The sequence below is a fragment of the Grampus griseus genome (genome assembly GCF_964374135.1).
Source record: "Grampus griseus genome assembly, chromosome: 4".
NCBI lineage: Eukaryota > Metazoa > Chordata > Mammalia > Artiodactyla > Delphinidae > Grampus > Grampus griseus.
The window spans coordinates 72,500,003-72,517,575 of record NC_138997.1 but is presented as its reverse complement, the minus strand read 5'-3'; the positions used below and the strand labels follow the sequence as shown (position 1 = coordinate 72,517,575).

Sequence of the window (17,573 nt, the reverse complement as noted above, 5' to 3'; positions counted from 1 at the left end):
ACTGGCCAAGTTTTCCTTTCTCTGGGAACTAGGTCAGTTTTGCTTTTCGATGACTGGAGCCGTTGTTTCGCTCTCTGCCTACTTCGGAGGATTGCCGTGAAGTTTAAGTTAGACACTCTCTCTCGTGGTAAGTCCCTCATAATCTTTTCCCTTCTCTCCTCTGGTTTTGGCTAATGTCAGTACCTACCTGGTCATCAGTCTCTGCCTATCCTTTCCCAAATGCTGGAACCAATTGATTTGCATCTCTAGGCTCACTCCTGCCTGGATCTCTAGGGCAAACCTCATCTTAGGCAGGAAGACTATAAGTTATAGCCCAGTGCTTTGGGAGTCAGCAGTAAGTCTCTTTGAATAGTCTTGACTGTGGTCCCAATTATCCATTCAGATAACAGGGCTTTTGACTGATCCTTATTTCCTGTCTCCAATTCTGGTCCTGTAGTCCTTACTTCCTATGCTTTGCCTTTTTTCCCTCTGCTTGGAAAATCCTTCTCTTTTTTTCTGGCAAGCACACTTTTTTTTTTTTTTTGCGGTACGCGGGCCTCTCACTGCTGTGGCCTCTCCCGTTGAGGAGCACAGGCTCCGGACGCGCAGGCTCAGCGGCCATGGCTCACGGGCCTAGCCGCTCTGCAGCATGTGGGATCTTCCCGGACCGGGGCACAAACCCGCGTCCCCTGCATCGGCAGGCGGACTCTCAACCACTGCGCCACCAGGGAAGCCCAAGCACACTCTTATATGTCCTCCAAAAATCCATTCAAATGTCTCATTCTCTTTAAAGCCTTCCCAGGCGTATGTGCAGTTTTAGCTGGTCCGTCCCTTAACTCTGCTCTTGGTCTTCTACACGCACTTTAGATTGCATTGAATTCTATTTTGTTAACCTGTCTAATTTCATCTAAAAACAGGGAGCTCTATCTGGAACGCCCGTATCTCACTCACTCTTTTATCTCCAATGCCTAACACAGTAAGGAAACTTAATAAATGTCTTAGAAATATGCCTGATACCCCAGTTTCTAAGACCACAGCCCTGCCTTGATTTTGCCAACCTCTCTCGCACTTAAGTGGTGAGATACCTGATTTTCCTAATGCCAAATTCCCCTTAGGCTATCTGAAAAAAAAATTACCTTCTCTTGGATTCCTCCTTGCTGATCTCCAGCTCTGTGAAAGGACACCTCACTACTCTCCTTGATGCCAATTCCTGCATAGTCTTTAAATTCACTCATAAGACCGCAACTTTGATGTAGGTCAATCCCAAATGCATTATCTTCAAGCTTTTTTTTTCCTGAAATAATATTTTAAGTCCAATTCTCCCAGCACTCTTACGAGATAGGTCATGTTATCCGCATTTTACAAATGAAGAAATCAAGGCTCATAGAGGTTAAACACCTAACCAAGCTTTCAACTACAAAAGAGCCAGGATTGAACCTAAGTCCACTTGACTAAAGTGTTTGCTTTTTCTACCATATCACATAACCTTTAAGTCTGCGCTTCCTTTTGCCTGTTACATATTATTAGCATTTAGAAGTGCAAAGCAGAGCTCCGCAAGGCTAGAGTACTAGTCAGAACATAGAGACCATTATCCATTCATTCACATTACAGTGGGTTAAATAGTGTTCCTCCTGCAAAAGATATATCCAAGTCCTAATTTCCAGTACCTGCGAATGTGACATTTTTGGGGAATAGGGTCTTTGCAGATGTAATAAAGTTAAGGATCTCAAGATGCGATCACTCTGGATTTAGAGTAGGCTGTAAATGTAATGCCTGATGTCCTTATAAGAAGAGGTGAGGACAGAGACACACACATGGGAGAAGATGACGTGAAGACAGAGGCAGAGATTGGAGCCATGTGTCTACAAGGCAAGGGATGCCAAGACTTGTCACCAAAAACTAGGAGAGCAGCCTGAGACAGATTCTCCCTTAGAGGCTCCAGAAGGAACCAACCCTGCTAACTTCTAACTTTCAGAACTGTGAGAGAATCAGTTTCTGTTGTTTGAAGCCACCAAGTTTGTGATCATTTGTCATGGCAGCGCTTAGGAAACCATCCAAAAATTAAACTCAAAAACTTCCCCTCAATCTACTTTTCCTGTGTTCTCTTAGTGAATGACACCACCATCCTGTCAGAAACCTCAAAGGTCATTCTATACTATTTCTAGTGTGATCCTTCTACAGTACAAACCTGATCATGTCTCTCCTCACCCTGGTGCTTAAAACCCTCCAATACCTTGCATGATAAAAATCAAACTCTTTATGGTAATATATATACATATATATATGTATATGTATATATATATAGTCCTTTACTTTTTGGTTCTTGTCTACCTCTTTTTAGCCTCCTTTCCTGCCCCTTCCACAAACTCATCCTTCACTCCTGCCGTGTGCAGTATCTGCAGTTCCCAAGTATTTGTCTGAACATATCAAGTTCTTCATGTCTCTGTGCCTTTGCATATGTGGATATTTCTCTTTTTTATCTAGATATTCTTCAGCTTGTCCACTAAAACGCAGCTCAAGGGATATTTCTTTTGGGAAGACTTCTTCTTATTATTTTTTTTTTGCGGTACGTGGGCTTCTCACTGTGGTGGCCTCTCCCGTTGCGGTGCACAGGCTCCGGACGCGCAGGCTCAGCGGCCATGGCTCACGGGCCCAGCCGCTCTGCGGCATGTGGGATCTTCCCGGACCGGGGCACGAACCCGCGTCCCCTGCATTGGCAGGCGGACTCTCAACCACTGCGCCACCAGGGAAGCCCTGGGAAGACTTCTTTAATCTTCCTCCCCATCATGAACTGCTGATTTCCGTGCCCCTGCCTGTGATCCTCAAGCATGCCTTTATTGTCACATTTCTTCCACTAAGCTGAAATTTATTTATTTGGCCATCTTTCTGGTCTATGAATTCATACCTCCCCAAATTCCAGTCATCTTTAGGCACCAACCTCAGTTCCACCTCTGCCTGACAATTACAGCCAATCATTATTATGCTCTTTTTAAAAAATAATTAATTGGTTAATTTTTGGCTGCCTTGGGTGTTCATTGCTGCGCGCTGGCTTTCTTTAGTAGCGGCGAGCGGGGCTACTCTTCGTTGCGGTGCGCGGGCTTCTCATTGCGGTGGCTTCTCTTGCTGCGGAGCACAGGCTGTAGGCGTGCGGGCTTCAGTAGTTGCAGCACGTGGGCTCAGTAGTTGTGACGCACGGGCTTAGCTTCTCTGTGGCATGTGGGATCTTCCCAGACCAGGGCTCGAACCCGTGTCCCCGGCATTGGCAGGCAGATTCTTAACCACTGTGCCATGAGGGGTCCCTTACTCTCTATTTTTAACTGTATTGCACCAATTTGCTATGACACCCATTTGATACTTAGTAACACATTATCTTGTGTTATTTTACTTTTCATGCACATAGATTGTGCTCCTGGGTAGACTGTAAGCTCATTAAAATATAGGGATAATGTGTTACTACTTCTGTGTTGCCCCAAATCCTGGACATATTAGGAACCAAGTACATCATATGTACTTAGTAACTTTGATGGGTGACTATTGGATTAATTTTTTTCTATTGGGTAAAAAATATTACTGGCACCTAAGTGTTGCTGATATGTGCACATGCATTACAATTTCCTTTCTTCAGGGGGATGGAGGAGGAAGTAGAGGAAGGTCAGTGTTTCCATACAATTTTATATTTACCCTATTGTAACTTGTCACAATGAACTATGGTTGTGTCTCTCTCTCCTGAATAGATTGTGAGATGCTAGGGAGAAGGGACTGAGTCTAATTTTGCCTTAGGATTAAGGCAGTTGTTTCTGTCACACTAGAAATTCAGTAAATGTTTATCAAATGTGTCGAAAAGATCTATTTCAACATCCTTCATCCTAGAGACTGTTCTCATGCTGTCCCACGTCCCTCTCCTCAGGTGTTTAAGGGTATCTTATAATGTAGATTATACCCACTGCACCTTTGCATCAGCTTAATGTGTCCTAAGCTCATACCTGCAATGACCATTTTCTCAGAGCCAAGTATTTGCCAAGAGTCTAGCGAGCAAAGCTGAAAAGCTTGAGGGCAAGGATGCCTTCTTTTTTGAACTAACTAAAATGATGGAATCCTGGGTTGAGATAGGAGGCGTATCTTGTAACCCTCAAAAATCACACCAAATCTACTTTCCCCCCTCTTCTAATCTGTATTTGCTACAAATGTTCTATAGTATCAATAGTTTATTTACATGCTAAGGTGATACAGTTGTGATATATTAAAATTTTCCTCATTTTTGTAGTTTAATCAATAGTGGGCATGAAATAATTCTACAGAAAAATTCTGAACTGTTGCACTGAGTAGGGAATGCTTGTTGGTATTATACAGAAAACAGCATCCCTGCTTCTGTCCAGCGGGGGGAAGCTTCTTTCCAGTGTGGCAGAGAACAAAAAGATCCAAATGAAGTTGATAGTATGAGAACACAGAGCATTCAGGTTACAGAATGCTGAGTGAATGGACAAATTAGTGTTTTCTACCTACGAGTAGAGACAAAGTGCTTTGGCAATACTACCAATACAATTTGAATTTAAAAGACACTTCATGCAATCGGGTCAGCAAAGGCTAAAAGATTTTCTTCAAATGGTAATATAGGCCCTGACCCAAAGGACTGAGATTCTGACACGGACAGCCGTAGGATAAGAATAGCATGGCACACACAGAAGAGGACTGGGGTGCCTGAAAAAGAATCCTGGCCAGAGCAGAACAGATTATGCCTTTAGCCACACTGGCTAAGGGTTTGCAACTGTCCCTAGTGAGGGAGCACTGGAAATTATGATGAAGATCCCACTGTATATCCTTGTAGCTTCTTGCATACAGGTTTCTTACATACAAGCGTGAAAAACACACACAGCTCTCACTATACTGAGAGTGGGTTCTCTCAGTCTTTTGTTGGCTTCTTAAAATCCCAAATTAAAAATATCTCCAGCTAACTGATGTAGGTAGAATATGAACCAGACACAATTAAGGACTCTCAGAAAGCCTATTCCACCCAGATGTTTGACTCTTACACTTCTCTAGATCAAATGGCTCCTGGCTGGGTGGTAGAATTATGATGCTCTAAGAACAACCAACTGCTATTACATTTGCTTTTCTTCTACCTCAGTGGGATTATGACATCAGATATGAAGCAGCCAATCATCTCCTTCCTACCTTCTTTCCTCTTTTCTTTCTTTTACTTCTGTATCTTTTTGTTAACAATTCAGTTTAACGAACATTTATAGAGGGCTTAGAAAGTGTCACTTGCTGTGCTGAGGATATTAAGCTAAATAAACCTTTGCCTTTTTCTTTAAGAAGCTCACAAGTTTATATAGGATGCAGACAAATAAGTTTAATATAGTATGATAACTTTAACAGTATCAACATGTCTAAAGTTAGAGAGAGAAAGTATAAAGAAGAGAGTAATGAGCTTTGTTGGGTTGGAGGAGTTAGGAAGATTTTGTCAGTTTGAGCTGGATTTAAATTAATTAAAAGTGCAACTAGGGCTTCCCTGGTGGCGCAGTGGTTGAGAGTCCGCCTGCTGATGCAGGGGACACGGGTTCGTGCCCCGGTCCAGGAAGATCCCACATGCCGCGGAGCGGCTGGGCCCGTGAGCCATGGCCGCTGAGCCTGCGCGTCCGGAGCCTGTGCTCCGCAACGGGAGAGGCCACAACACACACACACACACACACACACACAGAAAAAGTGCAGCTCTAGTGAACCCACTTGTTTATTTCCTGGAGGTTAGGTATATTAGTTATTCCAGAAAGTCTGCAGATTAAGTTGTATGCAAGAAAGAGGCTCAACTTTTGCTTATTGGCTAATGCTCTCAGAATCAAGGCTTGACCTCAACTGAACTGTGAACCAAAAACTGAAACAAAGGGCAAGATTTGCTCAATCCGAACCATAACCAATATGTTAAAAGGAAAAAAAAAGGAAAAATAGCATTAAAGAATGTGAGAACTGTAAGAGATCTTAGAGCTCATCTAGTCCATGTTTTTCATTATATAGAATGGAAAAAACATGAGGTTCGGAATGATTAAAGACCTATGTAAAGTCGTGAGAAGCCACTAACTGGCAGAGTGTGAGATAAAGCAAGAGTATCCATGTTCCAAGTTCATTGTTCTTTCAACTTCTCCATGTTACCTGATAGTGTACCAAAAAGAAAGATTTGATTTTTATCTTTTCTTCCCAAATAATTGCCTACTTGATAATATCCTAAAACAATCAAATTGGAACAAAATTTAGAGCATCAAAAGATTCTCCGAATAGTACCTTTACTTAACTAATATTTTCTTTCATATATACACATAAAATAGACTTTTATTTATTTTTTTAAAATTTTTTTGCGGTACGCGGGCTTCTCACTGTTGTGGCCTCTCCCGTTGCGGAGCACAGGCTCCGGACGCGCAGGCTCAGCAGCCATGACTCACGGGCCCAGCCACTCCGCCGCATGTGGGATCTTCCCGGACCGGGGCACGAACCTGTGTCCCCTGCATCGGCAGGCGGACTCTCAACCACTGCGCCACCAGGGAAGCCCTAAAATAGACTTTTAAAGCAGAATCTCAAACTTGTTGAGTGCATACTTGTAGTTTGAAGCATATGGATTCTTCTTTAATCAGCAACATCGACTGTTTGCATTCCAGACTCTAGCTCTCTCTTAAATTGATTACCATCCTACACCCATAAAAAGCTCTGAGGAGGGGATCATCATTAAGGGCACTTATGAGGATATCCCCTTATTCCTACACGTATGGAAATTCTAAGCTTGTATCAAGTAACATCACCAGAGAGCTAAGAAATGGGGTGACAATTGCTTGGCCCTCTCTTTGATGGCATGTGTTCTAGTTTTACCCCCTTAGCATTGATCAAAGGTGACTGCAAGAAACAATCAAATTAAGATTGTTTCTATATTTTCTAAAAAAAAGGGGGGGTTATTAAGGACAGCTTCATCTATGTTGTTCTATACTCTTTGGAAAAAAATAAACATATTTTAGAACTGGTACCAGAAAAATGTGTTTTCATTCAAAAAATTAGTACGTATACTTTTAAAATCAAATAGTACTAATCATACCGCCCATTTTCCTTTTTGCCTTGACTACTACAAAGGCCAGAAATAAATGTAAAATAAGGCTCAATCTTAGTACATAAGCTTAAATTGGGGGCATATTTTTTCCATTAAAAAAATTTCTAGGGGGCTTCCCTGGTGGCGCAGTGGTTGAGAGTCCGCCTGCCTATGCAGGGGACACGGGTTCGTGCCCCGGTCTGGGAAGATCCCACATGCTGCGGAGCGGCTGGGCCCGTGAGCCATGGCCACTGAGCCTGCGCGTCCAGAGCCTGTGCTCCGCAATGGGAGAGGCCGCAACAGTGAGAGGCCCGCGTACCACACACACACACACAAATTTCTAAATCTAACAATGATATTTTCCACAAGCCTTTTACTGTAAGCCATCTCAGATCCTCTTTTGGAAGTTTTGGGGGGATAAATAATGAATAAGTATGCATTTCCTTTGTTTTGAGTCCTTAAGAACTATGCTTGTTGTTAGTAAGCATCAAGTTCCTGCTATGGGCAGCCATGCTCCAGAATTCTACAGAAACCAAGAAGTGTATGAAATGACTGGAGGCCTGAAGGGTCTTGAATCTAGCTATGGGGCTCCAGTACTGTAGAGATAAATAACATCAGGTAGCATATTGTAAAGTGATTTCAAAGACCCATTTTATCCTAAGACTCTATAATAGTCTATTAAATTAGTAATATGAACATTTGGTCAAAGCATATTCTGTTTTGAGTTGGCTTAAATATTGATATTTTGACTAACATTTTTCTGAAGGTGGTAAAGTTTTTGGGTAACTTTGGTTCTGAGTAAGTTTTCATAAAAGCAGTTTGTGTTCATGGTAGAAATTTGGAAAATCAGAAAAGTATAAAGGAGCAAATTAAAATCATCCGTAGTCATGCCTTGGTTTCACGTTGTATAATGTAACACAATATATATAATTTAGTGTCTGGCTTTTTTCACTTAACATTATGTAGTAAGAATTCCTAGATACTAGATATTCTTCAATAACAAGATTTCTAGTGTGAAAATTTCATTGAATGGTTTGCTCAGTCATTACGCTATCATTGATTTACATTGTTTCCAACCTAGTTTTCTCTGTTTAATATAATACTGTGATCTACATTCGTCATAACAGTGATCATAGCATTTAGGAAGCACTTGCTATAATATATGCCAAGCACTGTGCTAAGTATACTTCACATGAATGATCTTATTTAGTCTGTAATATTCCTGTGAAGTAAGAACTATTGTAAGATGATATAAACAAGGATTAGCAGTTAATTAAAGTGTCCATAGCAAGGAAGAGGATTTAACACAATCTGATATAAGCAAATATTCCAACTTGGTTTTTATTAATAAGTAAATCCGACTGTTCAAAGATTCCAATTGCCTATTAAAATGTGCAGTTACTGGCCCTAAATTAAGAAATCTATGAGATTCTTCTCCATTCCCTTCCTCCTTCTTTATAATTTTTTAAAGGAAGAAAGTCTCTAATGAATAGTGTTTTTTTTAGTTTAGTAATGGTTATTGCACCATGATAAAATAATGTGTTCTTTTTATATTCCTTAGTTTTTCTTTTTGTAGAGATATAATCAAAAGAATACATTATGTATGATTCAATATTTGTATATTCTGTGAAACGATCACCACAATAAATCTAATTAACATCCATCACCACACATAGTTACAAGTTTGGTTTTTTTTTTCTTGTGATGAGAACTTTTATAGTTCTTATTTTGTGGTCTATAGAAGATAGTAAGAACATAGGCTCCAGAAATGAGCCTTTCATTTTTATTAGAGGACATTAAAACCATTGTAATTAAGAGGAAAAAAGGGGGGGGCAAAAATTCTGAATTTTACGGTAGGTGGACATGTGCAATGTTCATATATTCTCATATACCTGAAGAAAAGGAACTGAATTAAACTAGCTAGTTGAGGCCCTGCTCCACCCACACTGTTTTAATGAATAGATGAGGATGATTTGCAATCTGCACATCATTTGATGGCATAGAAAATAAGGGTTCTAAAGTGCTTAATGATGGTTGAAACGGTTTCATTTCTTAGGTAGTTCAAACTGTCACTGTGGCTTAATACACCCTTTTGAAATAGCGCCAAACCGGCCCTGAACTTGAACAAAGTCTCAATTAGAGAATTCATAATTAAATGAAGCTTTAGAGTGTTAGTGATTCTAAAAATAGACCAAATTTTGTTTAAACCTGATTAATTTGTGAACATCCTGGAGCTAACATCTATTTACCTGGGCACCCACAAAACCCTAGGTGTTAACAAATGAAGAATTAAAGCCTTGAGAAATGAAAGAATAAAGGAAGGACCCAAACAGGTGCTTTCTTCAGAGCCTAACCAAAGACGTCTAGGGAGAAACGACCTTTGCTTTTCTAGACAAGAGGCCTCCAGCTGACCCCCATCCTACACTAAGGGCGCGTCTCAGCCCATCAGCGGGTAGGGCAGCCGCCGTCCGTAGTCTTAGCGTCTTCCAGCCCCCGGCCCAACCCGGAGTCTCACTGGCTTTGGGCACCCTCGCTTTCGACCACCAGCAGCACCACCAGCATCGGGAGGAACGGCGGCATCGCGCGGGGTGCCCGGGACCCCCGGGGTCGGAGGGAGGGCGCCTGGGCTGCAGGCGGGCGGAGGGCGCGGCTGGGGCTGGGCGGTGCGCGTACCTAACAGCCGCGCGCTCACGTCAAGGTTTGTTTCACAATCACCCGGGTGTTCTGGCCGGGGCTCCGGGCAGCCGCAGGGGAGCCTGGAGACCGCGCGGGGCGGCGTATGAGCTGCGGCGGCTGTGGCCCAGGGCACCTCCCTCCGGCTTCCCGAACCCTGCCCCGTCCGACCGGAGAGGGAGGATGGAAACACCAGCCGCGCTCTGAGCCCCTCCAGAAGATAACACTTTTCCCGCCACATCGGCTCGCGGTCCACGAGTCCATCTCCCAGAGCGGGGCCGAGCGGAAAAACGAGCAATGGCGGATAACCTGAGGAAACTGGTCTCCAACGAATCTTTAAGATCGATGCAGAACCAGCTAGAGTCCTGGCTGAGGCAGTACAACGTGAGTCAGGGTGGGAGACCCCCGGGGCTCGCCCCTCCCTCTAGTTCCTCGCACGACCCTCGGCGGGGACTTCTTAGCACTGGTCTCCGGGTGGCCGCTTTGCCAAGTCCCGCGGTTGTGATGCCTAACTAGGGCCCAGCATCGGACCCGCATCGCCGGGAAGGAAGGAAAGTGCGGGTTCCCCTTTCTCCGTGCGGAGCGCGGGACTCGGAGTCTGGGAAGAGAGCACGCATTTTACCCAGCAGTAGCCAAGGACGCCGGCGGCCCTAGCAACGCGAAAGCCCTGCGAGCCGCCGGGGTCTGGTCAAGACTGCCACTCTCCCACCTATCCCCTCCGCCAGCGGTCTACCCTCATACCCCCGACTCGAATTATTATTATTATTTTTACTACATCCCTCCTCTTGCCTTTCCTCAAGTCTCCCACTCTGGGGATGACTTGTGGTTGTATCAGGATGGATTTTTATAAAAATACACCCAGGAGTTAGTACCCAGAAATCAGTGAAACGGGCAGCTGTTACTGTTGCGGGTTTCACTTGTGTTCTGGTCAGCATGGCAAGTAAGGCACAGTTTCAACACCAGGCCAGATTTCAGAAGGCCTGTTGCCAAGGCATGTGTAAGCCCATATTCTCTCATCAAACCCAGAAGGGTTCTTCAAATCTCCTTAATCCCCACTCCCACTCCAGTTCCAGTTAATCTCCACCACCCAGAGAGTAGAACTCCAGTGCTGAATTTTGCTTCGGTTGGTCTGTCTTAAAAAGGGGAGTCCTATTTTCACACAGCAAGTAGAACAGGGAGGCAGAGAGAGCCGGGGACACGGAATCAGTCCCCCTAGCTTCTAGGTCTGGCTCTGCATAGAACTAGCTGAATCAACTTATTTAACCTCTGGGTCTCAGTACCTCCCCTGCTAAATGGGAGACTGGAATTAGATGATAGGTAAGGTTCCTTTTTAGATCTCAAATTTTTGAGTCTAGATCAGCTTGTTTCTGAAATTCTACCAGGAAAAATGCAACTGGTTGCTGTCATGAGTCCCTGGGCTTTCCTATCCACCCTGTAACCAGGGCTCCTGGGAGGAGGGGAGCTCAAAGCACAGTTACAGGTTTCTTCTTAGCCTTCCTTCCTAGGGTTTACCCCCTTCGCGCACATTTAAAGAACGAGCACTGATTATTCCTTCTCCACCGAGATTGCAGGAAAACTAAAATTCACCTCTAGCACAAAGCCTTGGATTCCCCTTAGCACCTACCTTTAAAAGTGGCTACTTGTTACCTAGTCTCAGAAGGTTGAGAATAACAAGTCCTATACATGTATTCACCCTTCTTAAAACTCCCTCTTACAAGAAAAAATGTTTTTCTTGCTTGTGGTCTAAATTAACTCGGAATATTAAAAAGTGTATTCAGTTTGTCACTAGACAATATTTAACACAAATGATACTCGTAGTGGCTGCACCAAATTAAATGATTGCTTTGAAAATACCTGTAAGTACTGAGAAATACCAAAGTTTATTGCACTTTCCCTTCTCACTGACACTGGTGCATCCCATTCCTCTGTTCTCACTGAGACCATTTTAATCTAGATTCTTCACCTGTCCCACCCCGCCCCCTAAAACACACACACACACACACACACACACACACACACATGAATAGTAGAGACTGCACTCTAAGAGATAAATGGCTTTCCAAATTTTGTGGCCACTCCCTGGGCAACATCATTTCTTCTCAACTCTTTGGCGTCTCTGTCACATTTGACCCTCAACACCCCTATTCTTCTAAGGCTCTAATAATTTGTCTCCTTGCCTCACCCACTCCCCCCTTGTAACTGTTCTTCAAGGGCCAGACTTTAGAAATCTTCTCTTCTACCTCCATTCCTGCTTCATCTCTTACTCCTATGCTGATCATCTCATATCTATATTCAGGTCCTATTCTCATCTGAGCTCTCTCTTCTCCAACTGTACATTGGACATTTTCAGTTGTGCTATTGTCATCTCAAAGTCAAATCAGCCTGAGACTGACCCTAGCCTCTCCCATGCCCCAAACACCAACTTCTTTCCTAACTTAATAGTCTTTATCATGACATACTCCACTTTCTTCTCACCAGCAGAATCGGTGGGTACCAGTTGTAAATTCGTGCAGAACCTGATCACTTTCCACCACCCCTGCTGCTGCCACCCTTGTCCACCTTTGGTCATCTTTTATTTGGATCATTAAAAAAATAACCCAAAGTGATTCTTCTAAATGTCAAGTCAGATCAGGTTACTCCTCTGGTAAAACTCTCCAAACTTCCTGTCTCAGAAAAAGAGTTCCTACAATGGCCATCAAGCTCCTATACAACTGTGGTCCTTTAAATTCTGTGATGTCATCTCTTACCCTCTCCCTTGCTCAACCACTCCAGCAATACTGGCAGTCTTAGAGCAAAGCTGTCCAACAGAACTTTCTATGATGACAGACGTGTTCTGTATCTATATCTATATCTATATCTATACCTATACCTGCACTGTCCAATATGGTGGTCATTGGGCACTTGAACTCTGGCAAGTGCAAACTGAGGAACTGAATTTTTTTTTTTTTTTTTTGCGGTGCGCGGGCCTCTCACTGTTGTGGCCTCTCCCATTGCAGAGCACAGGCTCTGGACGCGCAGGCTCAGCGGCCATGGCTCACAGGCCCAGCCGCTCTGCGGCATGTGGGATCTTCCCAGACCGGGACACGAACCCATGTCCCCTGCATCAGCAGGCGGACTCTCAACCACTGCGCCACCAGGGAAGCCCTCCAGTCCAATTTTTATACAGCTGTACAGGGGATCGTTTTGCGGGGGCTCCTCATTCCCCATACCAGTGGTTCTCAACGCAGGCAAAGCCCTATGCCCTGGGACAGTGTTTTTAAAACTTACCCATAGAGATGAATGCATTTTACATCACGACATAGCACACATACACCCTTATATAAATGAAGTAGAGGTTCATAAATAGTTCTTCTCTTTAGTAATTGTGATATACTCTGTTTTCTTTTTCATTAATTTTTTTAGGGAGAGCTGAATGAGACTCACTAAATCAATATCACTTCCCATTAACGTTGTGGTCTTGGTTACACCTACAAATCATCTAGAAAGCTTTTTAAGCTTTCTAATGCCCAGATCCCACACTAGAGCAGTTAGAATTTTTAAGAGTGGGAGCCCACAAGGCTCCTCGGGTGAAGGCTTTCCTGAATCTTCCTGGCTTCTTACCACTTCCTCCTTTGAGCCTCACCTCTGAATTCTGGACCTACCTTTATTATAGCAGGCAGTACTCGATTTTGCATTCGTTTACATGTTTATCTGAGACTATAAGTTCCTTGGGGGCACGAGACTGTCTTGGGTCCCTAGCACCCAGCACACCGTAGCCTCCTCCATAAAGATTTGTTGAGAACGTAAATGCATGAGTGAAGCAGAGAGTAAACCATCTTCTTTGGCTTCCTCGTTCTTCATCCTTCTTTCTGGGTGTCCTCTTATTTCTTACTGCTCTTGCTTTGTTTTTCATTCACTGGCCCCTCTTCCTCAGCCCACTTCTGAAACAGTTAAATTGCCCTCTGCCCCGCCCTCAGCCCCCTCCCCACTCTCCCCTCTCGATGGGCCCTCCTCTGTGCACGTGGCTTCCATTCTTCCTCTGCTGGAGGCTTCCAGAGCCGCACCTCTAACCGTCACCTCTTTTCTGAGATCCAGATGACTTTCCAACGGCTTCTGGTAAAGCTTCGTGTTAGAGAGCTCGGCTCCAGTTCCAGAAGCTGCAAGGATGGGTTTAGGTTCCAGCTGAACCACCATGTCTTCCAAATTACTTAAGAGCTTTGTCTTCCTCATTAGTGAATTCGAGATGATGGACGGTGTCCAATTTGTAGGGTTGCTTTGAGGATTAAATGAAACGTTTAAACATGTATTTAAAGCTCTTAGCACAGTGCCTGGCTGGCAAAGGGTAGGTGCTCAGTAATGGTTACATACTCTCACTGGACTTCTCTATCTGGAGCTCCTTCAAACCCTTTAAACTGTCTGAAAACAGTATCTTCCCTCTCATACCTCTTACCTGTTTCCAAACATCCTGACTTCCTCCTCAGGTAATGCTAGAATCAGTGGGACCTTGCCTGATACAGATGTAATTTGGGGGCTGGGAAGGACTCTTAGGGGACCCTTGTCATTGCCACAGCTCTCAGCATCTCTCAGCCAGACAGCTACTACCGTCTCACAGGACTCGCTCTCTAATCCAAATTATCTGGTCTGTTCCTGCCAGAGTAATTCTTGTAAAATCAAAGCAAATCTTCCACTTGCTCCATTAAACTTTTCAGTGATGGGGTAAAGCCCAAAGCCCTTCATGTGGCAAATAAAGTCCTTCATTACCTGGTCGCTGGACCCTGCATTCCCTTCTCCTGTATAGTATGCCTTACTGTTTCTTGCCTTGGTACCTGTTGTTTTTCGTTTTGAAGTGTCCTAACCTCTTACCCTCACCCCTCACCAGAGTGTATCTTGCTCCCTCTACAGCTCATTGTCTTCCTAGAGCATTTAATAAACACTGAGGGAATTATTATTATTTTTTTTTGCGGTACGCGGGCCTCTCACTGCTGTGGCCTCTCCCGTTGCGGAGCACAGGCTCCAGACACGCAGGCTCAGCGGCCATGGCCCACGGGCCCAGTCACTCCGCGGCACGTGGGATTCTCCCAGACCGGGGCATGAACCCGCGTCCCCTGCATCGGCAGGCGGACTCTCAACCACTGCGCCACCAGGGAAGCCCTAAGGGAATTATTTATCTTCTGTGTGTTTCCCATTCTCCATCCTGGCTTCACCAGCTGGTGAGCTCATTGAGAGCAGGCAACTTTTTATTTTTTAATGTAGTTTTGTTTCCTGAGCTGCCAGCCCAAAGCTTACAAATGAAAGGAACTCAGTGATTTATGAATGAATGAGCTTTGGAATTAGGAGACAATATAATTAGTTCATATCCTTGCTCTATTTATCTTGTGGGAGTAATTGTTTGGTAGAATACTGTGACTCTATTGCAGGTTGAGTGTCTTGTGCAATGCTTTGTGTTAGAAACAGCAGCATGTTGTAACATGTCTTGGGATCAGGAACTGTCTGACGTGGTATATTCTCTTCTGTTATTTAAGTCGTGTGTACAAACTCATTTGACAAACACTGAACCCCTGCTTTGTATCAGGCATTGGGCATAGCACAGGAACATATAGTAATAATACCACCATAATGCTAACTATTACATACCTCCTCTACTCTGCACCTAAGTAAGCTGGTGAGATCAACCACCTTCTAAATACGAGTAAATGGAAGTTCATATTTAAAAGGTCCTTTCTAGGAGAAAAAGCTAATAAGTGGAGAACTAGATCTGAACCATGGTCTGCCCTATTACTCAGTTCATTGCTCCACTCAGTTCTGTGTAGTGACTCGCAGGTACCAACTGTTGAACAACTTTTGCCTTTAAGGTGCGGAACGTGCATTTTTTTTTATTTAATTCTCTTAACACTCCGCAAGGCTTTATCCCATTTTCCTGGATAGGAAATGGGATCAGAGAGGTTAAAAAACCTGTGCAGGATCACACAGGACTGTGGCAGGTAGCAGAGCTGAGGTACTCAGGTCTGCTTGACTCCCAAGCCCCTTCTCTGTCCACTTAGCACATGGCATGATCTAGCCAGAGGGCAAATGGCTGTAAGTGGGGAATTGAAGTTCACTGTGGTAAGTGCAGGGATAAAACAGCAAGGGCAAGGAGCTGCTGGTTCAATGAGGAAGGAATGGAGAGAGCTGTTCAGACTGTGGATTCCATATGTTCTGATCATGTCAATATTATGCTAAGTCACTCACTTGCTCACTCATTCATCTAATATTTTGAGCCCTTCGATTTGCTATGGATACTAGTGATGATTGATACAAACATGAGAAAGACAAAGTCTTTAAAAAAAACTCAGTCAAAACCAAACCAGGGAATTCCCTGGCAGTCCAGCACACTTCCACTACAGGGGGCCCAGGTTCAATCCCTGGTCGGGGAACTAAGATCCCCCAAACTGTGCAGCGAGGCCAAACAATAAACAAACAAAAGAACCCCAACCCAAACCAAACCCAAACAAAAATACTTAGTCTTGTAAGGAAAAGGGGATAGAAGGATGAGACAGAAGAAGAAATGGCTACAACAGAAATCAATGCTACAACAGAGCTAGTCCCCAGGTACCGTTAACCAGGCATGGAAGGTAAACCAGCAGCTTCCTCTCAGTTACAACGAGTCCATTCCACCTGGACTGCTTACCAGGCCTCCTGGGCCCTCCAGGATCTGTCCTGCCAACCTCTCTGACCACCTGTCCTCTGCCACGTGTACCTACTTCTGGTTCAAGTTTGCCAGGCTCCTTCCTGCCGTTGGGCCTTTGCCCTTGCTGTTCCCACAGCCCGGCCTGCTCTTTCCCTGGTGTTCTGCATCCGGAACTTAGCTCCAGTGTCTCATCCTCAGAGAGGCCTCCCTGAGCGCCCTCCTCATTCACACTTTGTCACATCATCCAGTCCTTCTCCTCTTCCTCCCGGCACGAATCATGATCCAAAAGTCACTATAGTTTAGTAGTTAAGAGCATGGGCTCTGAAACCCTGTCTCAGTTCCGGCATTTTACTAAAGTAAGCTTGGCCATGTTATTTAACCTCTCTGGGTCTCAGTTTTCTCATCTGAAAATGGGGATGATGACAAAGGCCCTCCAAATCTCCTAGGGTACTATAGTGGGGTTAACTGAGTTTACGTATGTAAAGCAGTAACAGTGCCTGGCATTTAGGGGGGGTATGTAATAAAGCCATAGTGAGTGAATCGCCTCATTTTCATTCATCAACCCAATACATATTGAGTTTGAATACAGACAGACAATAGAATGCAGGGCTGGGAATGCAACAGTGGACAGGCCAGGCATATCCTCTGTCCACAAGAGCTTATTGCCTGTCTGCACCATTTCCCTTGTTGACACAGATCTGCATTTTACTCGCAAACTTTTACCTAGAGGTCATCTGAACCTTTCCCCTTCATTCCAGTTTCTAGCTCCCACTTCCTGCCTCGGGATTCGTAGTACCCAGAAGGTACCCTCTGCTAGCGCCTTATTATGGCTTGAGGTCACACATAAATCTATGCATTTTTACACCCACACAATTTGTTGCTCGTAGTTGCGTTCATTCCTTTGGAGTTAGAATCAGTGAGAGGTTTGGCTAACGAGGAATTGGTGAAAGGTCACCAAGGAGATGAGAAAAGCAGAAAAAGAGCTGAGAGGTCTACCTCTTAGCTTCTTCTTTCTGGGGACAGACTTTCCGCAAGTCTGCCTAATTTCTTCTCACCTAGATTTCACTTTGTCTTGGAAGCCTTCCCTGACTTTCTAAGACAATGGGCTCTTGAATAGACCTTGTGCTCATCCCTATAGTAAGACTTCATTCCACTGCAGGGTAACTTGTCTACTCTGCTCTCTCTCCCACTTGTCTGGCTCACCGTATGGCC

The 17,573-nt window shown here is 44.2% G+C and overlaps 1 protein-coding gene across 2 annotated transcripts in view; it reads left to right on the top strand.

The window, feature by feature from the left end:
• Positions 1-9,804: 9,804 nt before the first annotated feature.
• The window catches only part of SPATA18 (spermatogenesis associated 18), a 32,381-nt gene continuing 24,612 nt past the window's right edge, over positions 9,805-17,573 (top strand). For both annotated transcript variants that reach the window (XM_082652937.1, XM_082652938.1), the window contains exon 1: positions 9,805-10,099. In XM_082652937.1, coding sequence (XP_082509063.1) covers positions 10,013-10,099 — 87 coding nt within the window. In that variant the 5' untranslated portion in view covers positions 9,805-10,012. The remainder of the gene's footprint in view (positions 10,100-17,573) is intronic.